The sequence below is a fragment of the Austrofundulus limnaeus genome, unplaced genomic scaffold, assembly GCF_001266775.1.
Source record: "Austrofundulus limnaeus strain Quisiro unplaced genomic scaffold, Austrofundulus_limnaeus-1.0 Scaffold0, whole genome shotgun sequence".
Taxonomy (NCBI): domain Eukaryota; kingdom Metazoa; phylum Chordata; class Actinopteri; order Cyprinodontiformes; family Rivulidae; genus Austrofundulus; species Austrofundulus limnaeus.
The window spans coordinates 4,311,662-4,336,171 of NW_013952402.1; the positions used below are offsets into that span (position 1 = coordinate 4,311,662).

Below are 24,510 nucleotides of genomic sequence, written 5' to 3' on the forward strand. Positions count from 1 at the left end.
TAATAATTCTGACAGCTAATTGAAATAAACCCTGTTTGTGTTCAGGTTCTGTGAAAGACTCATGGAAAGTATAATTACAGCCTCTAAAATTCATAATGCATTTCATTGTCCATTCAATATGTGGGCTTTTAAAATGCATTCAACTTTTCTATGAAATACTTGTTTTATGCCATATACTGTATATTTCTGTTATAAAGTCAGAACTCCAAACTTCCTCTTCAGCAGAGGGATGACTCTGAACAGGTACCATGCTGACATCTAGTGGGTTTCAGCAGAAAGCAACGAGCCTGAGCTGCAGTAGGCTCATCAGGAGGGGAAAAAAAAGGAAAAGTTGACTCGTTATTTATTATGTTTTTGTTGGTTTAGCTCTCCTTTTATAGACAGTTATTAGTTTGTTTGATTTTGTTCTCCCACCGTCGTTTTTTATTGTGAGCSAAGTGCTGAATCATATTAATCATTCACACCCGGGCATCTCCTACCTTCTATTTTTAGAAAGCGGCAGAAAGCAAGTCGGACATACGTCAGAGTTCGTCATTTATATTTCAGTTGCCCCAGCCTCCCCCCTTCATCCGAGTTTCCCCTCTCTCCCCGTAACAAACCAGCTGCTCCATCCATCCCATTCGCGCACCACGTGACCCAGCATCTCCCCACATCCCTCAGCAGTTCATTCAGCATGATGGCTGCGGATGCTCCCTGCTGCATCCTGCATCCGCGCCAGCTCTCCCTCCTCCTCCTCCTCCGCCTCACCGTCAGCCTCTCCTCCCTGCCGTCCCCTGCATCCGCATTGCTCGGCGTCCGACCCGAAGACACCCAGAGCGGGGACGTGTCCGTGCAGGACGGCGTCCTGAGAGCCACCGAGGGGACCCGCTTCCTTCTGAGGGTTTACTACTCCGCGTCTCCAGTTTCCGAACATCCCAACAGCCCGAACCTCAGCGCCGCACCTGCCGCCCCGTGGATCGCCTTCATAGAGGAGCCGAGCGAGCGAGATGCTGCGGAGAGGAACCCGTGCGAGGAGGAGAGTTCCCGGAGCTCGGACATCGAGCTGCTGGGCTCTTTTAAATCAGCCTCGAGTCACAACTCAGTTCTGGTCGAGCTGCTGGCCAAAGACCTGCGCAGAGATGAAGCCATCAAATACTACTCCATGTGCGCGTTCGATGGAGTGAAATGGGAGCACTTCAGCACCAAAGACTTCTGGCTAGCAGTGGTCGAGAGACCCCCGGAGGCTGACGTTTGGCTGCAGGCAGGCGTGTCGGTGCTTCTGCTGGGGCTRTCGGCTCTCTGCAGCGGTCTGAACATCAGCATGCTGGCTCTGGACCCCGTGGAGCTGCGGGTCCTGCAGAACAGCGGCACGGAGAAGGAGCAGAAATACGCGCGGAAAATCGAGTCCGTGCGTAAACACGGGAACTACATCCTGTGCACGGTGGTGCTGGGCAACGTGCTCACCAACACCTGCTTCGTGGTGTGGATGTGCCAGATTTTAGGCATGACTGCGCTCTCGACCGCCTCGTGCACTTTGGGGATATTCTTCATTGGGGAGATCTTACCTCACTCCGTGGCGTCCAGGCACAGCCTCGCCATCGCCTCCAAGACCCTCTGCGCGACCCGCCTGCTGATGCTGGTGTTCCTCCCCATCGCCTACCCAGTCTCAAAGATCCTGGACATCATGCTACACCAGGAAATCAGCAACTTTTACACCAGAGAGAAGCTGATGGCCATGTTGCGCGTCACAGACCCCTACCATGACCTGGTCAAGGAGGAGCTGAACATCATCCAGGGAGCCCTGGAGCTGAGGACCAAGACCGTGGAGGACGTGCTCACCCCGCTGTCAGACTGCTACATGCTCTCCTCGGACGCCCTGCTGGACTTCTGCACCATGTCCGACATCATGCAGAGCGGCTTCACGCGCATTCCGGTCTACGAGAACGACAGGTCCAACATCGTGGACATCCTGTTCGTCAAAGACCTGGCCTTCGTGGACCCCGACGACTGCACCCCGCTGAAAACCATCACTCAGTTTTACAAGCATCCCATGCACTGCGTCTTCAGCGACACCAAACTGGATGTGATGCTGGATGAGTTTAAAAGAGGTGAGTTCAACCCCACACAGGAGATCTGGTGGTCTCTGGAGGTCCTCTGCGCACACACACACACACACACACACACACACACTGACACATACACCCCCAGCGTGACTTTTTGTTTCTTTCCAGAACTTGTGCCTGACTTAGAAACAAGGTAGTCAGTGTTGAGTGGGCGAGGCAGCATCTCAAAGCAACTTTTTGCCACCTTCTAGAAGTTAAACCTCCTTTGAAGTGACTGCACACTTGAAAACTTCATTTTCAGAGCAAAAGTCAATGCCTGCACCAGTTCACTGCTTGAAGTGGGCCTGCCAGTAAAGCCCTTTGATCCCCTGAACAGTGAGAGCCATATGTGTAATGTGATCTTGTGTCACACAGAGTGTTTGGTTCAGCCAGAGGTTATATGGAGTTATCTTAAGAGTTCAAGTGATGAGAGATTGAAGAAATTTTCCCATGACAGTCCTGGAATCTTCAGTTTCATCATTTATTTCTGCTGCAGCCTCTTTCTCTATCAGATCCACTTTGGTCGTCATGATAAAGTGTTTAAAATAAAGTAAGATCTTAATTTCACTACAACAGCAGGGRGGTTTCTTCCTCTTTGCCCTACGTTTTATCTAATCGTTGCTTTTTGCAGCTCACTGTCTATTGCAGTGCTATCATCTGATTATTGTCAAGTAAATACTGTCGCCTCCCTTTGGGAACTCCGTTCAATCTTGATAATAACGCTTAACAAGATTTAAAATCAATGCTCTGCATGAAGCAATTCAGACTGCACTGCTGTCAGCATCACATAAAGTACGAGAGGCTTTTATGTAAGAATTGCAGCGGCAGCATTTTGTGTTATTTATTTATTTTTGCTTTGGTAATTAAGATGCAAATCTATTTCTGTGATTACATTAAAGGCCTGTAGCATTCCTTAAAAAAATGCACATTGCCTGCAACCTTTTWAAGGTTTCAGACAGACATTGAAAATAACATTATGCACAATCTGTTAAGCTTGGAGTGTGAATAACTGTCATCTACCTCTCCAAATATCAGCTCATTATCTAGAAAATCAGCTGAGTTTTAGTTATTTTTTTTCTGCTTTTGTGGCCAACTTGAACTGGGGTTATATGTAGCTTTATTAGTACCTTTCAGCGAAAGACAACTCAAAGTGCTTACACATAGAAGTTAACATACATTAAGGAAAAACATATCAAAACAAGYTAAACAAATTAAGATGAAATTAAAATAAAAACATAATTAAGAGTAGGCAATAGCAAATAACCTTGTTTTTAAAAAGCTCAGGGAGCTGCAGTGAACAGGAGGCATATTCCAGATTTTGAGTGCATAAAATCCAAAGGTTGTTTCAGTGTGTTTAATTCTGACTATTGGAATGGTTGGTAAGTTTGTTTCAGAGGATCTTAAAGATCTGCATTGAAGAAGAGAGATGTGTTCAGGGCTCTGATTCTAAACTATTCTTTGAGCGACAATGTAAGGACCTCATAATTGGACGGATGTGCTGATCTCTTTTTGGTTTTGTAAGGACTCTAGCAGCAGCATTTTAAATTTTTGATCCGTTGTACTTGTACTACCAGGCTTATTGAATTACTTTTTGAAAGCTTTATTTTAATCCATTCCATGTTTTATGAGATAATTTGGCAACAAAGTTGATTCAAGACGTTTATGGCAAAGTTTAACACCCAAAATCTCAATTCATGCTGTTGCTTGAGACATGAATTAAGATTACCACCCACAGCTCAGAAAGTTTCCTACCTCAGCTAGTTCATCATTCTGAAATATGCTTTTTTGCCAGAAATGACCCACAGCCTGAAGCCTGACCCATGATTTCCACCAAGTCCGTTGTTTATGCAGTGTTCAGATGCTGGGTCTGAAGGTGAAGCCAGGAGTCTCCTCTCTGTTGGTGCAAACTTAATTGTCCACCAACTGTGACTTTGAAGTTGTAGGTCATCAGCAAGTGTGAGGAGAAACCATAAAAAATGCATTTGCAGCCTTTTCCCCCCTGTCCCTCATGCCTGCTCRAAGGATTAACAGCGCCTGCTGTTCAGGAAGCTCGGCTGGAAACTGCCACGATGTCTCACTGAGAGGAGCAGGGGTGAGCTCTGTGTTTGAACACACAATGGAAATGTCAACAGAATTATATGTGACAGAAAAGGAAAACATTGTAGGAGACTAAAATAGTGGAAGAGTAAGAATCTTTTCTTGTTTCTGTTTTTTTATACACAAGTGATCATAGAGGGAAAAGATCCGAAAAATTCTAAAATATTTGAGGGTCCACAACATGACTCAAGAAGAATTCCACAGAATTGTGCAACAAATTCATTCCCCACTAATATAAACACTTGATTATAAATTATATCATATTAACAGTTTTATCAGCTGCTCTAYCAGAGAAAACAAGACATTGGATTTGTTTTACACAAATGTTAAGGATTCATATWTCGCCAATGCAAGACCTCCTCTGGGTAATTCAGATCACAACCTTGTTTATCCTGACCATCATCTTCATCAGACTGTCATAGAAAGGCAAAATGTCTTCAGTCAGAGGCTTCTTCAATTTCACTGTAATACAGTCCACTACAGAAGATCTTTCCTGCCCACAGCCATCAGCATCTACAATAAATCTTTAGTTAAATGAGTTACAACAACACCTAATTTCCCTCTGGGATCAATAAAGTATTTTTGAATTGAATTGAATTGAATGTCTTTTGCAGAACGAAGTAGCTGTACATCACCTTTTGAACACCGGTGCTCCTGCGATGGCTTCAAACTGGGTTGGTTGATTATTTCACAGCTGAGAGAAATAATAACTCACGATGARAAATCCATTCAGAAAGATAACAATCCTAAAAACACACAAGCAACAGATTTTTTTAAGATGATAAGGGATATTTTTTCATTTAGTTGGGTAGATCACATTACCCAGCTCCTCTGAAGTCCACTTCAGACTAAAATCGCAACAAGAGCTGGAAACAGCTAAAAGAACAGGAAAAGCCTGGTGTATTGATGTATGTGGGTCAAGAGAAATCCATGGAGGCACTTTATCCTAACTAACAGGATCTGCTAGTGATTCTGTGGCAGATAGACCTTCAAAGGTAGTAGAGTCTGATCCTTAATGAGCCCAGCTGTTTTATATATTCAGCAGACTTTAATATCAGTATTTATTACTCTGACAAAGATCAAACCCAGCTTTTCTTAGTTAAACATTTTAATTTGACATTGGTTAAAATTTTCGTTTCACTGTAAACAAGACTACTTGTTGAAATCAATGAAATAATTTCTTGGAATTTTAGTTTATTTTTGCATCGTTTTTCAGTCAAATTACCTCATGTCTCTAAACCTTTATGGTCTAAAAGCTGTTAGTATCAAACACATTTCCTTTTAGTCAAACTAAAACTAGTGTTTGTTGAAGTGAGAGAAACCTAACATTTGAGGCAACAAAATAACAAGAACAAACCAAAAAAGAGGAACACTTGGGAAACAGGAGCAAAAAGGAAGCAGTTGCAGAAAACAGTGAGAGGTAACAGTAGGATCTGGCAATAAACTGCAGTGACTGAGGCTTATATCCAGAATACTAAGAGGAGTGATGAGTCAACAGCTCACCTGGAAATGCCAAATAATTACAAAAAACATACAAAAAATAACAGAAAATACTGAGGAAAATGACATTAGCTTTATAACCTAAAATGCATGTTCTGTTTCTTCCTTATGTTGGCAAAATTAACATTTGATGTAAATGTTAAATTTTATGACAATAAAGAATGACAAGAACGGTAAAAGTTTCCTTATTACACACACAAAAAATGAAACATAGAAGAATCACAAGGTTAAAATCCAAATTAGACMTCAGATATTAATTTTATTTATAAAGTTGTTTAAATGTTTGATTGAATTAGTCAGTCTTTATAAAACTATTATCTCTGCAGTGTTGAAATTAACATAAAATACACATTATGTTTTTGCCAGTTTTGCAGCAGTTTCTTAAAAAAATTATTACAGATAATTTAATAGATACACATTCATTTAGAAAACCCAGGAACAGATTTTGTTCTTTTCTACAAGTTTGTGCATGAATTATTGATAGATTGTTTCTTTGCTTCTTGGCAGCACCCGGAGCTACCAGAAGCTCAAAACAAGTGTTGATAGCGAAAGCAAAATGGCTGAGAAATTTTGAAAAATTTTTCATGTGCTTAACCCACATCTTCAGCTCTACTGCTCATCCGACAAGTGCATGTTCTTTAGAAATGTGGCACCATTTAAAAGAGAAATTAACAGACGTACTAATGGTATAGGTTYATTGTAAAGAAGCGTTGTTACAACAAAGAAATAATCAACCAAACACAAATTTCTTTACTTTTTGTGCAATGTTTATATGCTTCTATAAAGCAAGCAGGAAACAGAAAGTACAAAGTATTTTGTCTGCAGTAAACACACATACACAAATAGACCAGTCATGCGCAGTCTGAACACATGGATTTTAAATATAGACTGCGGGAGTCTGGGGAACTGCTGGAGCAGAAACATTTGCAATAAAAAGAACATCAACGCTGGACCCAGTTTTGCTGCGGGCATGTGTGTCTGCGGTGTGTGAGTGCGTTTCACTCTGCAAGATTATTATGTAACATGCCAGTGATGTAATGCAGTGCCTGGGTGCATCAGCAGCTGAGGGGCAAATCCTCCTTTTCCTCACCTGTGCTCCACAAAGAAGCCGAGCTGAACCACTTCCTCAGCTGATCTCACACAAACACAGCTGAATGCGTGGAGACGGCTGCCAGTCACTCAGTCAGATTCTCTTTTTTTTTCAGATTTTCGTTGTTCGACTGGATTAAAGCTTTCGCTTCGTTTATCCTCTGGCAGCGATCCTCCTAAATCAGCCTGGCTCCTGCAGTTTGAGCTGCTGATATTGTGCTGAAATCGCAACATAAGTTTGGTTAGGTAACATATTGGTCACCAMCTGGACTTATTTGCAGCAAAAGATTAAAGAGATTAAAGGCTAAGAAAAGCATAATGTAGTAATATATATATATATTTTTTTGTATTGTGTTTGAGTTGGGAACAAAACTGGGGAAAATGTCCGCTCAKTTTCTTCTGCTCGTGGTTGTTTACCTCTTTTTAGCTTTCGTGACGCTGAAGGTTTGCAGCAACATTGACTTCTTGTCACATTTGCTTTATGCTCGGTGCAGAGATGCTGTCGGCGCGCTGCGTCACCATATCTGGCGGGCCTGTCGGGCCGAACAGTGAGTGGGAGGTTTGCTCAAAGCGTGTAAAGCGTACATGTGTTTCCAGAGGTGGCACCGGCATGGCCAGTTCATACGGCAGACGCGGGCATCCTCAGACCGGTTGCATAATCTCAGGGTTTACGTAAGGGGTTGGGTTTCTGGAGCTGCCAAAATGTCTCCAGATTAAACTCAGTGTCTAGGTTTGTCTCGTCTGAAAAAAAAAAATAGGACTCAAAGACAGTCCTGACTGTTCACCAATGTAAAACCTTTATTGTGTTCGTGATCTCAGCTCATAGTTCTTCTTGACWACACAGTTGAGTATATTCTCAAACCATTGCATGAGTTGATTTGKCTCCACATTTTGAAAACCTTTTACTCTGTTCTGACAAACGCAGGTAAGTCTCACCTGGCCGTAGTGCAGAGAGTGAACAACGAAGGCGAAGGAGACCCCTTCTATGAAGTGATGGGCATCGTCACCCTGGAAGATGTYATTGAAGAAATCATCAAGTCTGAGATTGTTGATGAGACCGACCTCTACAGTATGTATGGACACAATCATTTGATACCTTATAGCCCCTGTATTCAACTGGTGGCCAAAGGTCGGCCTACCAATTGGTTCATTCATCTCTTAAGCCMAAACCCCGAGTTTTCTACTTTAATTACTCTAAGTTTTTTTAAACATAGGCATGTTTGGTATCTACAGAAACGTCAGAATCTTCTCTCTTTCYATGCACACACTTTAGTCAGTTCAAACTACAAAGATAAAACTATGAAAGTGAAAATAAAATTGGTTTAAAGATTTGGCAAGTCAGAGATGTCAAAAWGATATTTGTGTTAAAAAAGAGGCAGAATGTGTTATTTTTGTTTTTGATATTGTTTTGTTATCACTACTTTTATTGCATAGGGTTCTGTTTGTTATATTCTTGAGTAAATGCAGCAAAATTAACTATTTCAAAGGTAACAGATCTTTGTAATACTTGTTTTATTTACATAATAACTTTAATTGCTGGATGTTCGGCCCCTTGGCTTTTGGTCTGCAGTAACTGTGGCCCCCAAAGCAGTTCAATTGTATGGCCCTGCCTTATAGCATCGCAGTTACGGTTAACGGTTGCAGTTGTATTAAGTGGAATTTCCCCCAAGGATCAATAAAGTATTCTGATTCTGATTTATTTTTATTATTTTCAGATCTTATATGTTGTATCCTCAGTTTGCGAGAGAAACATTGCAGTCTTTTCATCACTTCATTATAGAGATATGTTGAAATTAACAGAATTTCTTTCCAAATTATTAAATAGGATGTTACAAGCAGAACTCTAATTTATTTCCATGTCACCTACCCTTTCATTTTCTAATCAAATTATTGATTTCACCCTCCCTACCATGCCCTCTCCCTATGCATAATTGAATAACGCATATGATTGACCCCCAGTTTACAGATAATCTCCATAATCCTCTCATTTTTAATTGGCTGGAAAAGCTCTCAATGRTGTGAGGCGTTCAAATGCCAAACTCGCTTCATTTTTTAAAATCTAATCCGTCCTGTGTCCTCAGTTTAACTGTTGAAGCACCACAAAGCGCCAAAATGGTTTTATTCTATTGTATTCTGTGCAGATTTCTAACGTTGTGTGGGTTCACAGCTGACAATCGGACCAAAAGGCGAGTGTCCAACCACGAAAGGAAGCAGCAGGATTTCTCGATTTTCAAAGTGGCCGAAAACGAGCTGAARGTGAAGGTCTCGCCCCAGCTGCTGCTCGCCACTCACCGCTTCCTGGCTACAGGTCTGCAGTCGCCTMACCCAGCGGGTGTGTTCCTCCCGTTCTTCGTCTGTATGCTGATCTCTGGCTGTGTTTCGCAGAGGTGGAGCCTTTCAGGACGTGTCACCTGTCAGACAAGATCCTGCTGCGCCTCATCAAGCACCCCAGYGTTGTGCAGGAGCTCAAGTTCAACCCCAAGAGCAAACACGACCCTCAGCACTACCTCTATCAGAGAAACAAACCAGTTGACTATTTTGTCCTGATTCTACAGGTAATCTTAAACTCACAAAGACTTTGAAATGATGAAACAGAATCACTTTTCACATCATAAACTTATAGCTCTGGTCGAATAGCAAACACTTGTGTTGCAGGGGCGGGTGGAGGTAGAGATCGGAAAAGAGGCTCTTCGGTTCGAAAATGGAGCGTTTTCCTACTATGGCATGCCAGCACTCATCCCACCTCTAACTACCGGTGAGTCAGTACCTGTAGAACAATTCACTTAATGTTACTGTGGTAAAATATGGCCCCACGAGYAGAGTTTTTGTGGTGACAGGGGTGGTGGTTTTCTCTGTATGAAAAGCCACCCCGGCGTCTGTCAGCCTACAGGAGCTGCAGCAGAAGCCGTGGCAAGAAAGTAATTAAAAGAAGTGGTTTTAGAGAATTTCCCAGTGGAAGGACATGACCTGCGCAGGATTATATGAAATCCAGTTAAGACTGCAGAGCAAGCAGGAAGCCTTCCTCACTCTGTCTCATTCCTTGTGGGGGCGTTGAGCGCATTTTAAATGTGTGATTTTAAAGCTCTAATATTCAAAACATCTGACACAGAATTCAAAGACTTTTTTCCCCTTTAAGCAGATCCAAAATACATTTAAAACAGCAGCTTTTACAATGTATTTTCTTTGTCTTTGAGTTTGAGTCATTTGTTTGCAGTGGATTTTACAAGAAGAATGTGTTGTATTTTAAATGGGCAGTGCTCGTGTGAACGGAAGAAAAATGTGACCTCCTGCCTTCTATTATAAATGTGCTCACTGGAGACGTGTAGCCGCTGATTGAAGAGCATTTTCTGCTGGTTTATTGAACACATTGCTTGTATATTCAGTAGCTGAAGCAGGTCTTATTTAAAAAAATGTATTTTTATAATAAAAATTGAGAGCTTTGTAGAATGTTTCCTCATCATACACAGCATTGTATAAAGTACTTCAAAGTGATTCTTGAGTAAAAGTTACCATAAAATTACGTTGGTAAAAGTTAAAGTCTCCTTTAAAAATATTATTTGAGTAATAGTCAAAGTATCTGATACTTACTGTACTTGCGTATCAAAAGCAAATTTTCAGATATAAAACATAATTAAAYATTGAAAGTAAAAGTACTAAGTAAAAGCAGGTGGTTGGAATTTTCAAAATGACATTTATTAGGAGGTGACCTCCTCAAAAAACATTTTTCTAAAGGACATAATGACTATTTCATAATAAAATGTTAATGTAGAAAAATTTGGGAGGCACTGAGCTGCATATTTGCAGTATATCTGCCTCGGCCATTTTCATACTAGGCTACATGCGTCTGCTATGTCTTGAGTGTGACACGATTTGTGTCACATGATGGTGAGCTGGATTACATGCAAACCAATAGGCTGTCAGTATGGTACTTCTCATCCAACCAGAGTTAAGTTCACTTTATCCAGGAAGCACAATTTATGTGGAGCTTTATTTAAAAAAAAACAATAACAAGCCAAAATGAAATAGGATTAATGTTTTTCTACTTCTTAACTTTTCTAAAAAATGTAAGGAGTAGAAAGTACACACAATTGTGTGAAAATGGAAGAAGTAGGCTGAAAAATAATTACTCAAGTAAAGTACAGATAACCAAAATTTCTACTTAAGTACAAAACAAAGCATTTGTACTTAGTTACTTTACAACTCTGATCATATGATGTGATTTGTACACATTTTTGTCACTCTGTTGGTGGTTTATGAAATTTCTTTTGCAGTTTGAAGAGACCTAACTCATGCCAAATGGAATAAAATKACATTATTTATAAAAAGGTGTTACATTTTGTTGTGTATTCTGGAGTTAAAGTCAAGCCTGTTGGTTTAAGTGATATATGAAATGAACAGAAGGACTGATTCTGCCTGCCAACGAAAATCCAAAATTGGATTGATAATGTTTTTGTAAGTAAAATATCTCATTAAYGATTGAATGAATTTGATTCWAACTTGCAGAAAGTAATAACTGGATGTAGGCCTACGTCTAAAACTGATTAACTTTTTGAGTCAATCAGATTCAAGATGGCCTCCACCAACACAAAAATGGCCGTAACTCAGTAATTTTTACAGATATTAGAGACTGATCTCCAACACATAATTTAAGTGCTAACAGAGTATGATAATTTCAAGATTTTGCCCTTAACTAGTGAGAATAACCCTGTCTTCTGTTCTGCTCAGTTCACAGGTACAGCTCTCGAGGAAGCAGCCTGAATCAGTCTGATTCGTTGCTGAGTGGAGGCAGTGTGGGTCAGCTCACAACTGGAGGGGCGTATTTACCAGATTACTCAGTTCGACAACTCACAGACCTGCAGATTATCAAGGTTGCAAACAGAAATGCCTCAACAAAACACAGAAATGCATGAAAAAAAGAAAAAGGAAAAAACATCATTATTATGAACTGAATACAACCTTCCACTTCCTGTCATTAGAAAAAATCTCTAATTTCCTGTACACTAGAGGTAATAAATAGCTATCACAAGCAAGAACGTTCACTTTTAAGCTCGTGTCATTACAGCCTTAAAATATCCAAAAATGTGCTTTCTTTCCTCTGCTGCAACATTTGCCTTTGATATACCCAAATCCCCTGATTTTGACTGAACACAGACATCCTGTCTCTCATTCTCTCCTCCACATGCCCGCTTTCCTTTAATCATGAAGAATAATTGAGCTCCATTTCAAGCATGAATATATTTGCTTCCCGTGATGGATGTGGCCTCTCCCTTCACCTTTTCTTCCCTTTGTCCAACTGCAGTCCATGTTTCCATGACGGGWTGGATAGCGATGAAGTCGTGCGTTGCGCAAACGATTGTAACGTTTGCATTTTCTTTGCGACCCAGATCACCAAGAATCACTACCAGAATGCTCTAACGGCCACCCGAATGGAAAGCTCCCCTCAGACTCCCGATGCCCTGTATCCCAACGCCAAGGCCAGGCCTCCGGGTCCAGAGGCCCGCTCGAACAGCATCGCCCTCCCGCTGATGAGCACGCACACCCGACTGGGGCTGACACGCTTCACGCACCTTCATCCTCACGGCGGCCTTTGCAACACCTCCCAACTCAACGAGAGAAACCGGATCGTTCGTAAGTTTGGCAGATGCTTTTGGGACTTAAGGGTCAAAACAGGAGCGTGTGGTTTGGTGTTGGTAATRTCGACACTTCAGGTGTTGCTTGACTTAAAGATGTAGAGTTGTTAATTTTCAACAAGTATAATCCCWATAACTTTAGGTAAATAAGAGTCATATTTTGAATAGAAGTATAGAAAGAGTAGAAAAAATCACCTTTATTGTCGTTCTGGTGTACAGAAAAGCTTCCTATTTTGATGAATCTGTGTAATCTCTTTAAATTTATTGATTTCTTTGGAAGTGAAAAAGAAGCTCTAAAAGCTCAAACTCATATCCTCGCTGGGTACTTTGTAGGCAAAGCCCTAAAACCCAACAGATATGACATGAGACCAAGGTGACCTTTAGCTGCTAATTAAATAAATGAAACAAATTAAATTTAGGTAAACAACAGAGTGTTGCTCCCCAAGCAGATCGCTGCTCTGTATACACAAACATTAAAACAGCTTTAATTTTTTAATGGTTAAATATTGGTTCACAAAACTAGTTTGGATCATTTCTTAATATTTGTAAGAATAAACTATAAAATTGACTAATTTACAAATTTGGTGCAAACCAATCTGTGCTGGTTTCAGGATTTAAAGGATTTCTCACATACCATCTGTATTGCACAGTGTGTAACTCATCCCTCAATCCGCTTGTTTCTGTTTGTGCCCTGAAAAAAAAAAAAATCTCAGGACAGATGGTTGTCCGCTTTGTCTCTAAAAAAGGTCTTTATGCAGGAAGGTTTTATCAGTCAAGAACAACATATCCCGTTTCACAGATCAAATGTGGTTCGCAGGTTGTGACTCGTCTTTGGAGAGAATTTAACATTTTTAATATTTTATATTTAATCTAAAAACCTAATAAATAGCAAGCTCTCTACCACCCTCTATAGGCAGAGATTAAGCAAATTTGATTAATGCTTCATTTTCTCCTCACAGGAAGTAAATCTGATGGGCAAAGGAGTCCCAATGATACTGTGTTCCTTCACTTGGATGAGATCCCCTACATCCACGAGGACCGGCCTGAAAGTTCTGCTGACAACGGTATGCATTCATGGATTCAGCCACCAATCTTTTTGATACATCTGTTGGTGTTTTAAAGCAGCCAAGTAAATATGGGGCACCACGTGTAAAAAGAAATGTTAAAAAATTCCACAAACATATTTTTCATTATTTATTTTTATTTAGCTCACATTTAGATATTTTTTTTACTGAATGTTAAATTTATAAGTTAAAAAATTTAATATTAAATTCTAAATCTAAATGTTTAAATGTCAAAGTTAAACCTTAAATGTTGAAGTTCACATTTAGGTATTTTGGAATGGAACACAGCCTTTGCTGTTGGTGCTTTGCTCATGTTATGATGTCATCATTCAGAGACAGTAGCAACCGCTAGTGCTCCAATGCAGCTAAGGCTTCCCTTCAAGACATCAATCTTTTTTGAACACATTTGAATTAAAAATTTAAAAATTATCTTCAGCAGCGTTAGCAGTGGCTAGCGATGGCTGGCAGCAGCCATTGTAGATGTTTGTCACATGAGATGACATCATGCTGGTTATCTGACACTAACTTCTGCTAATGCTTCTAACACTGCTAAAGATGATTTTTAAAATTTAAATTCAAAATGTGCTCATAAAAAACATAATGGGTGGTCCCTGTGGTCCAGCAGTTTGAAGTGCAGCTCAGACACCAATTACAACGGCAAGTTTGATGTTTTGTAGGGAAGCTTTAGCTGCATTGGAGCTAGTGATTGCAATTGTCTCAGGATGATGACATCATTACATGAGCCAAGCACCAACAGCAAAAGCTGTATTCCATTCTAAAATATCTAACTTCTATATTTAACTTCAACATTTAAGGTTTAACTTTTGCATTTAGATTTAAGATTTAATATTTAAATATATATTTTTTAACATAAATTTAACATTTAGTAAAAAATTAACAAAATGCAAGAACAGTGAGCAAACAATAAATAATGAAAAAATATTAGTGAAATCTTTTAATATTTCATTTTACACTTGGCGCCCCATAAGTAAAGACAACCTCAGAGAATGAAGAGAAATTAAATGTGTTGCAACATTTGTTTTGCTTTAATTGCCACTGAGGTTAAAGATTGACTAAACTGAAGCGACAGCATCCTGCATCCCTTTGCAGATGTGCCCACAGAGCCATGCACCTCCCCCTTCATCAGCTCGCTGTCCCTGTCCAGCTCCGAGGAGAACGTCGGCAAGAAGCTCCTGCGCAAGCTGAGTGAGTGAGCGCTTTGTCGTGAGCACAGCTGCCACAGCTCTTCATCCACACACGCCGTCGGTTGTGCCTGAACTTTTTTGTCAGCCGCAGCATCAGTCCCTCGTGTATCTTAGCAACAGGTCACGTGTCGCGTCCCTTTGAGCAGCCTTCTGTTTCCTGCAGAGCTGATCCGCAGCTGTCCTTGCCGGGATGAAAAAATATGAATCGTTTCCCTTTTGCTTTTTGGCAGCTCGTACAAACACTTGAATTATGCACCAAATGTAAAGCATATACAATCCCGGGTTTAAACGCACACCTTATTCCGGCATGTTCTCTGTTTCTAGGTAACAAGAGGAGGAAAAAGTCTCGAGATGGAGAAAAGAGTTTGGAGGAGGGCTCAGAGCAGCCGTCAGCGACAAGTTAGCACAGTGACATTGAGGAGGAGGGATGAAAACAGTCATCTCCTTCTTATTTATTATTTTCTGGGTACGCTCATCCAAAAATTGTTATTTCCAGCTCTGACACAACCCTCGTAGGAGGCATCCTATCTGCTGTAGCCMCTGATAATACTCAGGACCTCACTGAAACACTTTTACTCCCCTTTTTTCTGCCTGCTTCCCTCTCAATCCCCCCAAATCGACTGGATAAGTCTCAGCAAGAAAATCACATGGATATATCATGCCTTTCTTTGGACTAAATGGACATCGGTTGGTTTTAATCAGTCAAATCAAAGTGCAAACTTTGCTCATGTTGCCTCTTTAAGGTATCACTTATGTTAACATTTAAGCCATATTGTGTTCGTAATCCCTCAATTTGGAATCCCACAAGCTCTTAATCTGAGCCAGTGTTTAGGTTTTACTTGATCGAACAGGCAAATCGGGTAGTTCCCACATACTGAAAATGTTGTTTGCACAGGGAGCTAACCTGATGTTGCCAAAAGGAACTCAGCACAATTTTTACAGAGAACAAAAAAAATGTTTGTAAAGAAAAGCCATAATATAGTGACTTCTCAGCTAGAATAACTACTTATTGTGTTGGAAAAGGACAAGAAAGAATTTGTTTTCTTATCCGGTTGTTATAGATGAGTCAGGATTATCAAACAGAACGAAAATAAGAATGCAAGTAGTTTCAAATACTTTAAAATGTTTGGATTTCTCCTAAAATTCCCACACACACGTTCACAAGATGCTAAACTAATATGCATGTTTCTCTCATACACGACATCTGTTTTGTAAGTTTTCTCATTAAGACCTTCTGTCTGAACATGTAGCTGTACAGACACAGGTACCACATTAATATCACTAGAATGTCCTCATGTTTTATCATGTCAATGCAACCCTATCCAGAAACTGTTCATTTCCATCTTCTGCTTACTGTGGGGTTTAAATATATAGTTCATCTCTGAAAGGGTTAATCCATAAAGCTGCATACAAGAAAAAAAAAAAACAAGACAATTTTGGGGATTTCTCAATCTATGGATGGAGATGGATGCTGTCAAAAAGGTGTTTGCTACTTGCATGTTTATTTATGCTCCTAAAAATTGTAAAATTGTCCTCTGTAGAAAACTGTTTTCCTCATGCATGCTTACAAGGACGTTGGAAGAATGCTGGGTTAAAACAATCTGGACTTTAATGTCCCAGTGAGGACGGTGGCTGAGGCTTTTTTATTATTATTTTAAATTCTAGGCAATATAACATATTTTAGAATTAACTGGTTATAAAGTACAGGTAGAAGTTGATCAGTGTTTTCAGGTAACGGTGGAAAACAGGAGAACGTGGCTGAAATGTTCACAAAAGGCTGTTTTAAAAGCTGACAACAGTGCAATAATAAAATGATGACTTATAATAAAACGCGTGGAAGTCTGTATTTTGATACTGATCTCTTGAAATCCCGGAGGGAACAGAAAACCTACGGAAGGGCAGAGATTTGTCAGACTAAAGCAATATGACACTCTGACGTCAAGCYGCCCCATTCCAGAAACGCAGCCGTGCACAGGTGGCGTTTGGGGACACTCGCTGATTTGATTCGTCCTGCTTGGTAAGATTGTACAAACAACACTGCACCACTAAGCTGTTTTTTTTTTTTCAAATGGCCCCACCACCGATTGAGGACACATGTGGGGGAAGAGTCTGGATCTGACAGCTGACTCAGACCCACGATTTTAGTCAAAAGCCTCTAAGCAGAGCGCTCTTAAAGAACGTGCAGCTGCTTTTTATTTGTCAGAACTGTTCGGTTGGATAAACAAAGGTTTTGCAATGTCAGATTCAAGTTAATATACAGTATCACAGAACTATCACGAAATGATTTAAATAAATAATATAATAAATTGACTATACCCTTACTTTTGTTGTCATGTTCATTTTTTTTTGTTTAATTAGCAACCTTTTACACATAATTAGTATGATTACCAACCACAATTAAATCAAAGGTATTAGGAAACAATGCAGTTTCATAGTTCGTTCATCTTTATTTTCAGCTTCAATAAAGTTGTTTAATATTCTGTTTTATTGCTGCTCAAACAGACACGATAACAAGCTGGTTGATTATTAATGTTTCTGTAACAACAGTCTTACGTAAGTGTACCAGTGTTACAGACGGTCAGCATAAACATGCAGGAAGAATTTGATATATACAAGATAATGTGTACATATTTGATACAGCAATAACAGTGAGCAGTAATTCATTGAATAGGCTAAAGTACTAAAAACATTTGATTCTTAAATTAAATTAAAGTTTTGGTGGGACCAATGCTTACACCTGAGATACACACACGTGAATAAAAAGAACTTTAAAGCGCACAATGTGTGACAAAAAGAAGAAAAAAAACATCCAATTTGAGCATTTATGGTAAACAAAAGTGAACGACTATTTGAAAATCAGCATCTTGCAGTGCGTACTTTATCTTGTTTAACATGGAAAGCCAGAGTCAACAGTGCAAGTGAGCCGTCTGTGTAGGAGTGGAAGTAACTGATCAATAAAACCCGCAGTTAAACATCAGCGTCTCCTGAGCCGAGCAGCAGGAAGTGCTGTGTGTTCTTCTAATGCACCGTGGTGACGGCCTCGTGGATGGACTCGGCCACGTAGTCGATGTTCTTGCTGGTCAAACCGCACATGTTGATGCGACCACTGGCCAATAAATAGATGTGTTTCTCTTTGATCATAAATTCCACTTGTTTGGCTGCAGGTAAATAAAGCAAAATTATTTTTATTTTAACCTGACGTGTTATCATAAAGAGTCTATATAAATGCACAAATCGGTACTTTGTATGAACACTTTGGCCAACAGCAGATGTCTTTAAAGTACCTGTGACATCAACTATTAACAAAAAAGAAGTATACATATTTGGAACGATAACTTTGATAACATATTGAAAAAAATATATATAGAAATTCAAACCGCTGAGATGAACAGCTGTTGAGATATTTGCATGTGAAGTAACAGGAAGTGATGTCAAAGGGGAATGTCTGAACAATGGCTACAGACTGTAGAGACGAAACTGATGGGTTTATTTTTCAGTTTATTTTAAGTGATTATCAGAGATTGTCAGAGTTCAAATAATATTGCTTCAATAAACAAACAAAAAAAAACAGGGAAGAGTTCCCCTTTGATGTCACTTCCTGTTTTGGTTTTGGCTCAGCTAAGTTCCAAAGTAAATACGCCAGTTAGGTGACAAAATGGATAAAATCGTGTGTGCTATGTCATGTTTTTTGAACATAAAGATGTTTTTTGTATTTGAAGGATATGCATGTCACAGGCACTTTTAATGTGCTTACTATTTTGATTACATTTAACGATTAAAGCTAAGCTGTGTGTGTCAGGAAGTGTTTTCTGCAGGTTCTTGAAACTCACTGTTGAGCCCCGTGAAGCTGAACATGCCAATCTGGTCCGTGATGTGGTTCCAGGTCCCCGGTGTACCCAGTGCTTGAAGCTTGGCTTTCAGCTGATCCCTCATCAGTAAAACTCTCTCAGCCATAGTTTTTACATTTTCCTTCCTATAAATTAATAAGGAAAAAAAAAAAACAGCTCAAAATTAGACGTGTGTCTCATAAACAGCCTTGAGAAATCTTTCCAGGAGGAGATTCTCTGCGGACCATTCAGCGAAGAGCTCCGGCGAGTTGAGCGTGATAGCGACGATGCGAGCTCCCTGAGACGGCGGGTTGGACCAGGTGATTCTGACGATCTTCTCCATCTGGGAGAGGACTTTCTTGAGTTTGTCAGCATCATGAGCAACGACCGTAAGGTTGCCTACACGCTCATCTGATGGAACAAGCACAAGTCGGACATAAAGCAGAGAAGCCGTCGTCTTTTAAAGAGATAAATGTTGAAATGTTTACTAAAGAAACAGCTCTGCTTGTGGGAATTCTACTGTTTTTGTTACAAACCGGTTGTATTTTATTCATTTTGCAAATGAGATAAAAATAATGTWTAATACTTAATCAATTATTCCTTCAGAAGGAGCTCAAAAACTGAAGTGGACATTTAAAGAGTTGTTTCTGTGTGTGTGTGTGTGTGTGTGGGGGGGCGGGTCCCCACTGTAGAGGCCGAAGTTCTTGGAGAATGACTGAGCACAAAATAATTCGAAGCCCATGGAGACAAAGTAGCGAACCGCCCAGGCATCTTTATCAAGATTGCCTGAGGCAAAGCCCTGATAGGCCGAGTCAAAGAACGCAAACAGCTTTCTCCTCTGGAAAAAAAAAAAGACGAGACAAAACAAAACCAAAAAATTAGGGTTGTGAAGTTAATCGAGTTAACTCTGATTAATTTTAGTGCTGCATGGGCATAGATTAAAAATTTTAATCGCGATTAAAATTTACAATCACTTTAAGGATGAGTAGGTTTGTATATTGCAATGCACTCAAATGAGAAGTGGTTCTCAAACAGTGTATCTGGATAAATAAAGGGTTAAAAAAACTCCATTGTAACACATTATGTACAGTTTTATTTTTCTTTTTGTCTTCTTATGGCTTATTTTATTTTATTTATTTATGTTTTGCTGACAACTGTGACCTTAGTATCTATCTTTCATTCCTCATGTAGTMCTCATTTGGAATGAAAATCCTTGAATTCTTGATTTAACCATTAATCTGCACAAAATTTAACTGACTCAAATATGTTTGGAGCTTTTTTGTAGGTCCTGTTTTATATTCAAAAAATCATGTCTAAGCAACAATTTTGTTTTCTAAATAAAAAACATTAAAAACTAATTAATAACTCAAGTAATTTATTTTATCAATATGCAATAGAAATGTGGATTAAATTTAAGATTAATCATGTTTAATTCACAGCTACTTTGGGATTAATCAGATTAAAAATATTAATCATTTGACAGCCCTACAAAAAATGTATTGGTAGTACATAAATATGCGTCGTTTTGTACGCGTGTATCTGGGAAGTATAATTACCTTCATGACCTCAGCGATTTGCTTCCATTGCTCCTGTGTGGGGTCGGTTCCAGTTGGATTGTGGGCACAAGCGTGTAGGATGAACACTGAGCGCTCTGGACAGCTCTGCAAAAATAAAGGAGACGAGAATGAATTCCCAAAGAACAATAACGGGTAAATAGTAATATAATCCATGTTTTTACCTCCAGGTCTCCAATAAAACCCGCCAAATCAAGACCTCTATTCTCTGCATCCCAATACTTGTAGGGACGAACGTCCTCGAAGCCGGCGCTGCTGAACACACCATTGTGATTTTCTAAAGTAAACGGAAAACAAAAAACTCTGAGTCAGCTTTTTTTTATTTTTACTGCTTAAGCTTCCTGTAGATACAAGATTAGTTTATTTCTGGCTGATAAAAAGGGTCACCGATTAAAAAATGATAGCAATGTGTAATTACTCATACAAAGCTTTAATAACACCTGGAGTCTAAAGTCTTCACAGAGTCTAAAGAGTTTTTTTTTTTTTTTTGCAAGGTAAGCAAAATCCTCAAGTGAGTCTGTTTACTTTATTTTATTTGTGTTTACCCCAAGTAGGTGCAGAAACATAGATGGGTGTTTTTGTGTTGTTTGTCCCGTTGTAGAATCGCCTAAGAAATTCTGCACCTATCTTCAAAGCGCCAGTACCGCCAAGACACTGGACAGCCCCCACCTGACCAAAACAACAAACAAAAAAAGAATTGTCATACCAAACAAGAAAAGGTTCAGAACAGAAGCACTKTTACGACACCAACCCTGTCCTCTTGGATGGCAGGACTGTCGTCTCCCAGCGCRATCTTAGAGGCTGAGGATCTGAACTCAGGCAGGCCCAGGATGGGCAGGTACTCGTGGTTTAGCCTGTCATCATTCACGATGATCTTCTCCACCTTTTTCACTACGGGCAAAACCCAAGGTTTGCCTTCATCTGTTCTGTAGGCTGCAAGAAACAAAGTTACATTTTCTTTAACAACAAAGAAACTAAAAGAAATTATGTGTTGACACAAGACTGAAGAGAATGTCAACAATGAACTGAAAGCTGGGAGGTCTGCGGTGGTTACGTCTTCACAGACTCTTTTCAGTGAAAATACAGAATTTTTCCATCATTAAGTCACTGAGCAGCAGTGCCTGAGAGGAAATAATGTCCTATGGGGCAGGTGAAACTTGAGTCATCAATGCATTGCAATTAATTTTTGCTTCCAAATCATTGTTGAATTAGAAAATTCTCTGCCTCGATTTGACTAGGGTGAAGCAATATTTTTATATATTTTTTAATTTGTGATTAATTGTGGTGTTTATCCCACCACAATTAATATGATGACTAAATGATGACAATTGCACTTGCAAGTTTTTGACTCTAGTGCAGGGCTATTTTTAGCTTAGCATTAGCTCTGTGCGAGCATTGCGGTTAGTTCTGCACCACAATGACATATATAGGTCAAGTCACTAATTGCAGCCTTGACCAAGTGCCAAATAATCATCAGTGACAGTCTTCCTCATAATTTGTTACACACAATATGTTTTTGCCAAACCCCAGTCAGCATCTGGAAATATGGTGTTAGTGTTAGCTTAGCATTAGCCCTAGTGTTAACCTTGACATTTAAGAGACAATTTTACCAGCTTTCTTTCTTAATAAAGTTTGTATAGACCCACAAAAGAAATATTCAAAACTCCTACAGCTGCGAGCACTCTGATGATCATTCGCAGCGTTTCTGTACGCCGACTTGAGGTTTAATTTGCTTCACCTCCGGAACTGTGACAGCAGAACACTGTGTGTCCTACATTTACCAGCTGCACTGTGGCATTTGACCATCTGCAGCAGTCTGAGTCTTGCAGRGGGACGGGGATTAAATGACCTGAGGATCTACGACACAGTTGGCCTTTTTTCTTAGCACAAAAGAGCTGCACATGTCTCAGATTACTCTTTTATTATAAACGAAATGTTTGCAGCACTACGATTAGCATGACAAACACCAGTGCAGGTTACTGAAATTATTCATTTACTTGCTTTAAGAGGGGGACACATGCCCAAGCCAGACATGRATCTCTTGCAGGTAGATTATTCTTGTGTAATGATGGATAAATAATCCAATGTATGTAGAACTGAGATGCTTTTTCCTCATTTATTTATTCTCATTATCTTGACATTAAAAATGTGATGCGTAATCTGGGGCAACATCATAAGGTGCCACGGTCACAGTGTGTTAAGAATAATACTACCACATTAAATGTAAACACAAGTCATTTTTGGCTGTTGGTTAGCTAGGGCAGCCATTTTGAATGGGACAGACACAAAGTCWATTTGTTGTACATGTAGATACAATCATTTTCTGAAAGTAACAATAAAGTCTGTCCAGTGCTTCRTGAGATATTTTGCTAACAGAAACATGAAAGGTTGACTCAAACAYGTAATGCTGAGATTTTATGCAAAGCTTAAGCAATTACAGTATGTGTTGTGAATTCCTCCCAACTACACCCACAATAAATTGTATCTCAATATCTGTCAAACTGACTGAATTACAGTGATTTTTGTGTTTTCTAAAGTTGGTTGGCTGGGATGGCTATCTTGAATTTGATTGGTGACAAAAATAAATCAGGTGCAGATGTACATCAAACGATTATTTCCTGAATGTTTAATCAAAATTCGTCCAGTGGTTCGTGGGATATTTTGCTAACAGACAAAATTGACTCCCCCAGTTGTTAATGTCAACCTTTTGAAGCAAGACCTTACGCAATCAGTTTCAGCTATAAGCACACCAGATATTAGGCCCTTATCTAATATACTGAAGCCGAAAACTTTAATAATTATATAGATTTTTAATCTATTCGTTTAATGCTAGGAGCTGTTCCGCTTTGCTCGTTTCTCCTGGTGTACATGCTGTTGCCACAACACACTTACCTCCAACTCCCAGGTTCACCTTGTTAGGATACTGGTCGTTAACGAAGTCCTGTGTTAGCTTGAATACAGCTACAGGAGCTGCTTGAGAGACTTCAGAAAACACCGACATGACTTCTTGTAATGGCGGCTGTTGTGTTRACCGGCTTGCTTCCTTTGACTTTCACCTTGGGTTTGGACGCAGTGTGGTGGGTGTGGGCAGAAAAACCAATAGGAATTCACCATTTCAGACACGTCCTGCTTATGACCAATAAACGCCTCAGTCATTTGACTGACAGATTTTATAACCAATGGCTGTGGCGCTGGTGTTTTACTTGTAGTCTTCGATGTGGCCACAAGAGGGAGCCACAACCTTAATAAATGTTTCAAAGTGAACAAACGGATTTGCACACGATGACATCATCAGTTTTTAGAGAAACAAGGGTCAAAGGTCGTGTCAATTGGCTCAATGCAAAATCTGTCTCCGAAGATGGACAGATATTTATCATGCATGTCAGTTTGCTTTTTACTTCTTCACTTATTGCTGTTTGAGTGACTGGATGTAATTCTGTTTAAAGTTGCTCTATCCGTTCTGTCCTGAGGGCCTCAGAGGAGATCTGGTGTAAACAAACATGGCTCTCCTGTTCTTTCCCCACAGCTGTCTGCAGGAGTTTAAGTAGATGATAAATGAAGGCCTGTCCATATGGGGCGCCAAACATTGGCTTTGTTAGAGTTTAAGGTCGCAGAGTTGACTCTTAATATGTTGTCCAAATAGCCTAAGTGGTGGAGTAACTTTCCTCCACCCTAGTAGAAATAATAATAAAAAAATGCTACTTGTACACAAATAATATAACATAGTGATGGAGGAAAGCTTTATTTATATCCTGATTTGACACTTGTATGTAAACACGATTACTCAAATTTGAGGTTCATTGAGGTTTGCAATTCTGCACGGCTTAATGGTTCGGTCCTGGTTTCAAGCCTCTCATAAGCCAAAAACATGCACGCCTTCCTTAAAAACTTGAGCACGTTTTGATTTGCCTGGCTAAGTAACGATAATAAATCATAAGAACAAAATGAAAAGTGGCATCTGTTCACATTGCCACAACATAATGATGTGTCACAGTCCTTCACATTTCACAAGTTTATCTATGAAAAACATTTGCGCCTCCTTTAGACATAATGCTAGCTGTTGTGTCACTCATGAGTAAGATTTCTCAGCCAACAATAAAACCTTTTAAAGCCTCATAAACCCCTTGCAAAGCATGCTGACAAGAGATGCGCAAATAATCTTAATGCACGTTCGCCACAGAGCATATACTTATAATTTGGCTTTTCCTTTTTGTGCTGCATGTTGCTCCCTTTCCCCTGTGCTGGTCCCACCCCCCAGTCTCCTCCTGGCTTGCACTGACAGTAGGGTGTTTTCATTCTTTACGACCAGGTGAGGGTGTCTCGTATGTTAGCTATCACTGTCAGCTCTGCAATTATGGGATTTGAGCTCCCAGAACAAGGCTTGGGGCCCAGAGCAGGGTTTCGTGTTGTATGTGTGTGTGTGTGTGTGAGAGAGAGAGAGAG

General features: G+C 39.8%; 2 protein-coding genes across 2 annotated transcripts; one reads left to right on the plus strand and one right to left on the minus strand.

Moving 5' to 3' along the window:
* Nucleotides 1–574: 574 nt before the first annotated feature.
* cnnm1 (cyclin and CBS domain divalent metal cation transport mediator 1) lies at nt 575–16,585 on the plus strand. The gene is made up of 10 exons (XM_014023244.1): nt 575–2,087; nt 7,693–7,836; nt 8,935–9,075; nt 9,153–9,322; nt 9,423–9,522; nt 11,493–11,635; nt 12,152–12,395; nt 13,357–13,461; nt 14,572–14,667; nt 14,991–16,585. Exons 1-10 carry the CDS (start codon nt 674–676, stop codon nt 15,068–15,070), a joined length of 2,637 nt encoding a protein of 878 aa, XP_013878698.1. The 5' UTR covers nt 575–673; the 3' UTR covers nt 15,071–16,585.
* Nucleotides 16,586–17,093: 508 nt separating this feature from the next.
* On the minus strand, nt 17,094–23,250 carry got1 (glutamic-oxaloacetic transaminase 1, soluble). Its single transcript, XM_014023468.1, has 9 exons — nt 22,960–23,250; nt 20,819–21,000; nt 20,613–20,736; nt 20,232–20,344; nt 20,050–20,154; nt 19,181–19,331; nt 18,739–18,904; nt 18,497–18,639; nt 17,094–17,824 (listed from the first exon to the last, which is right to left on the minus strand). The coding sequence occupies exons 1-9, from the start codon at nt 23,066–23,068 to the stop codon at nt 17,685–17,687; spliced, it is 1,233 nt and encodes a 410-aa protein (XP_013878922.1). The 5' UTR covers nt 23,069–23,250; the 3' UTR covers nt 17,094–17,684.
* Between the last annotated feature and the right edge of the window lie 1,260 nt (nt 23,251–24,510).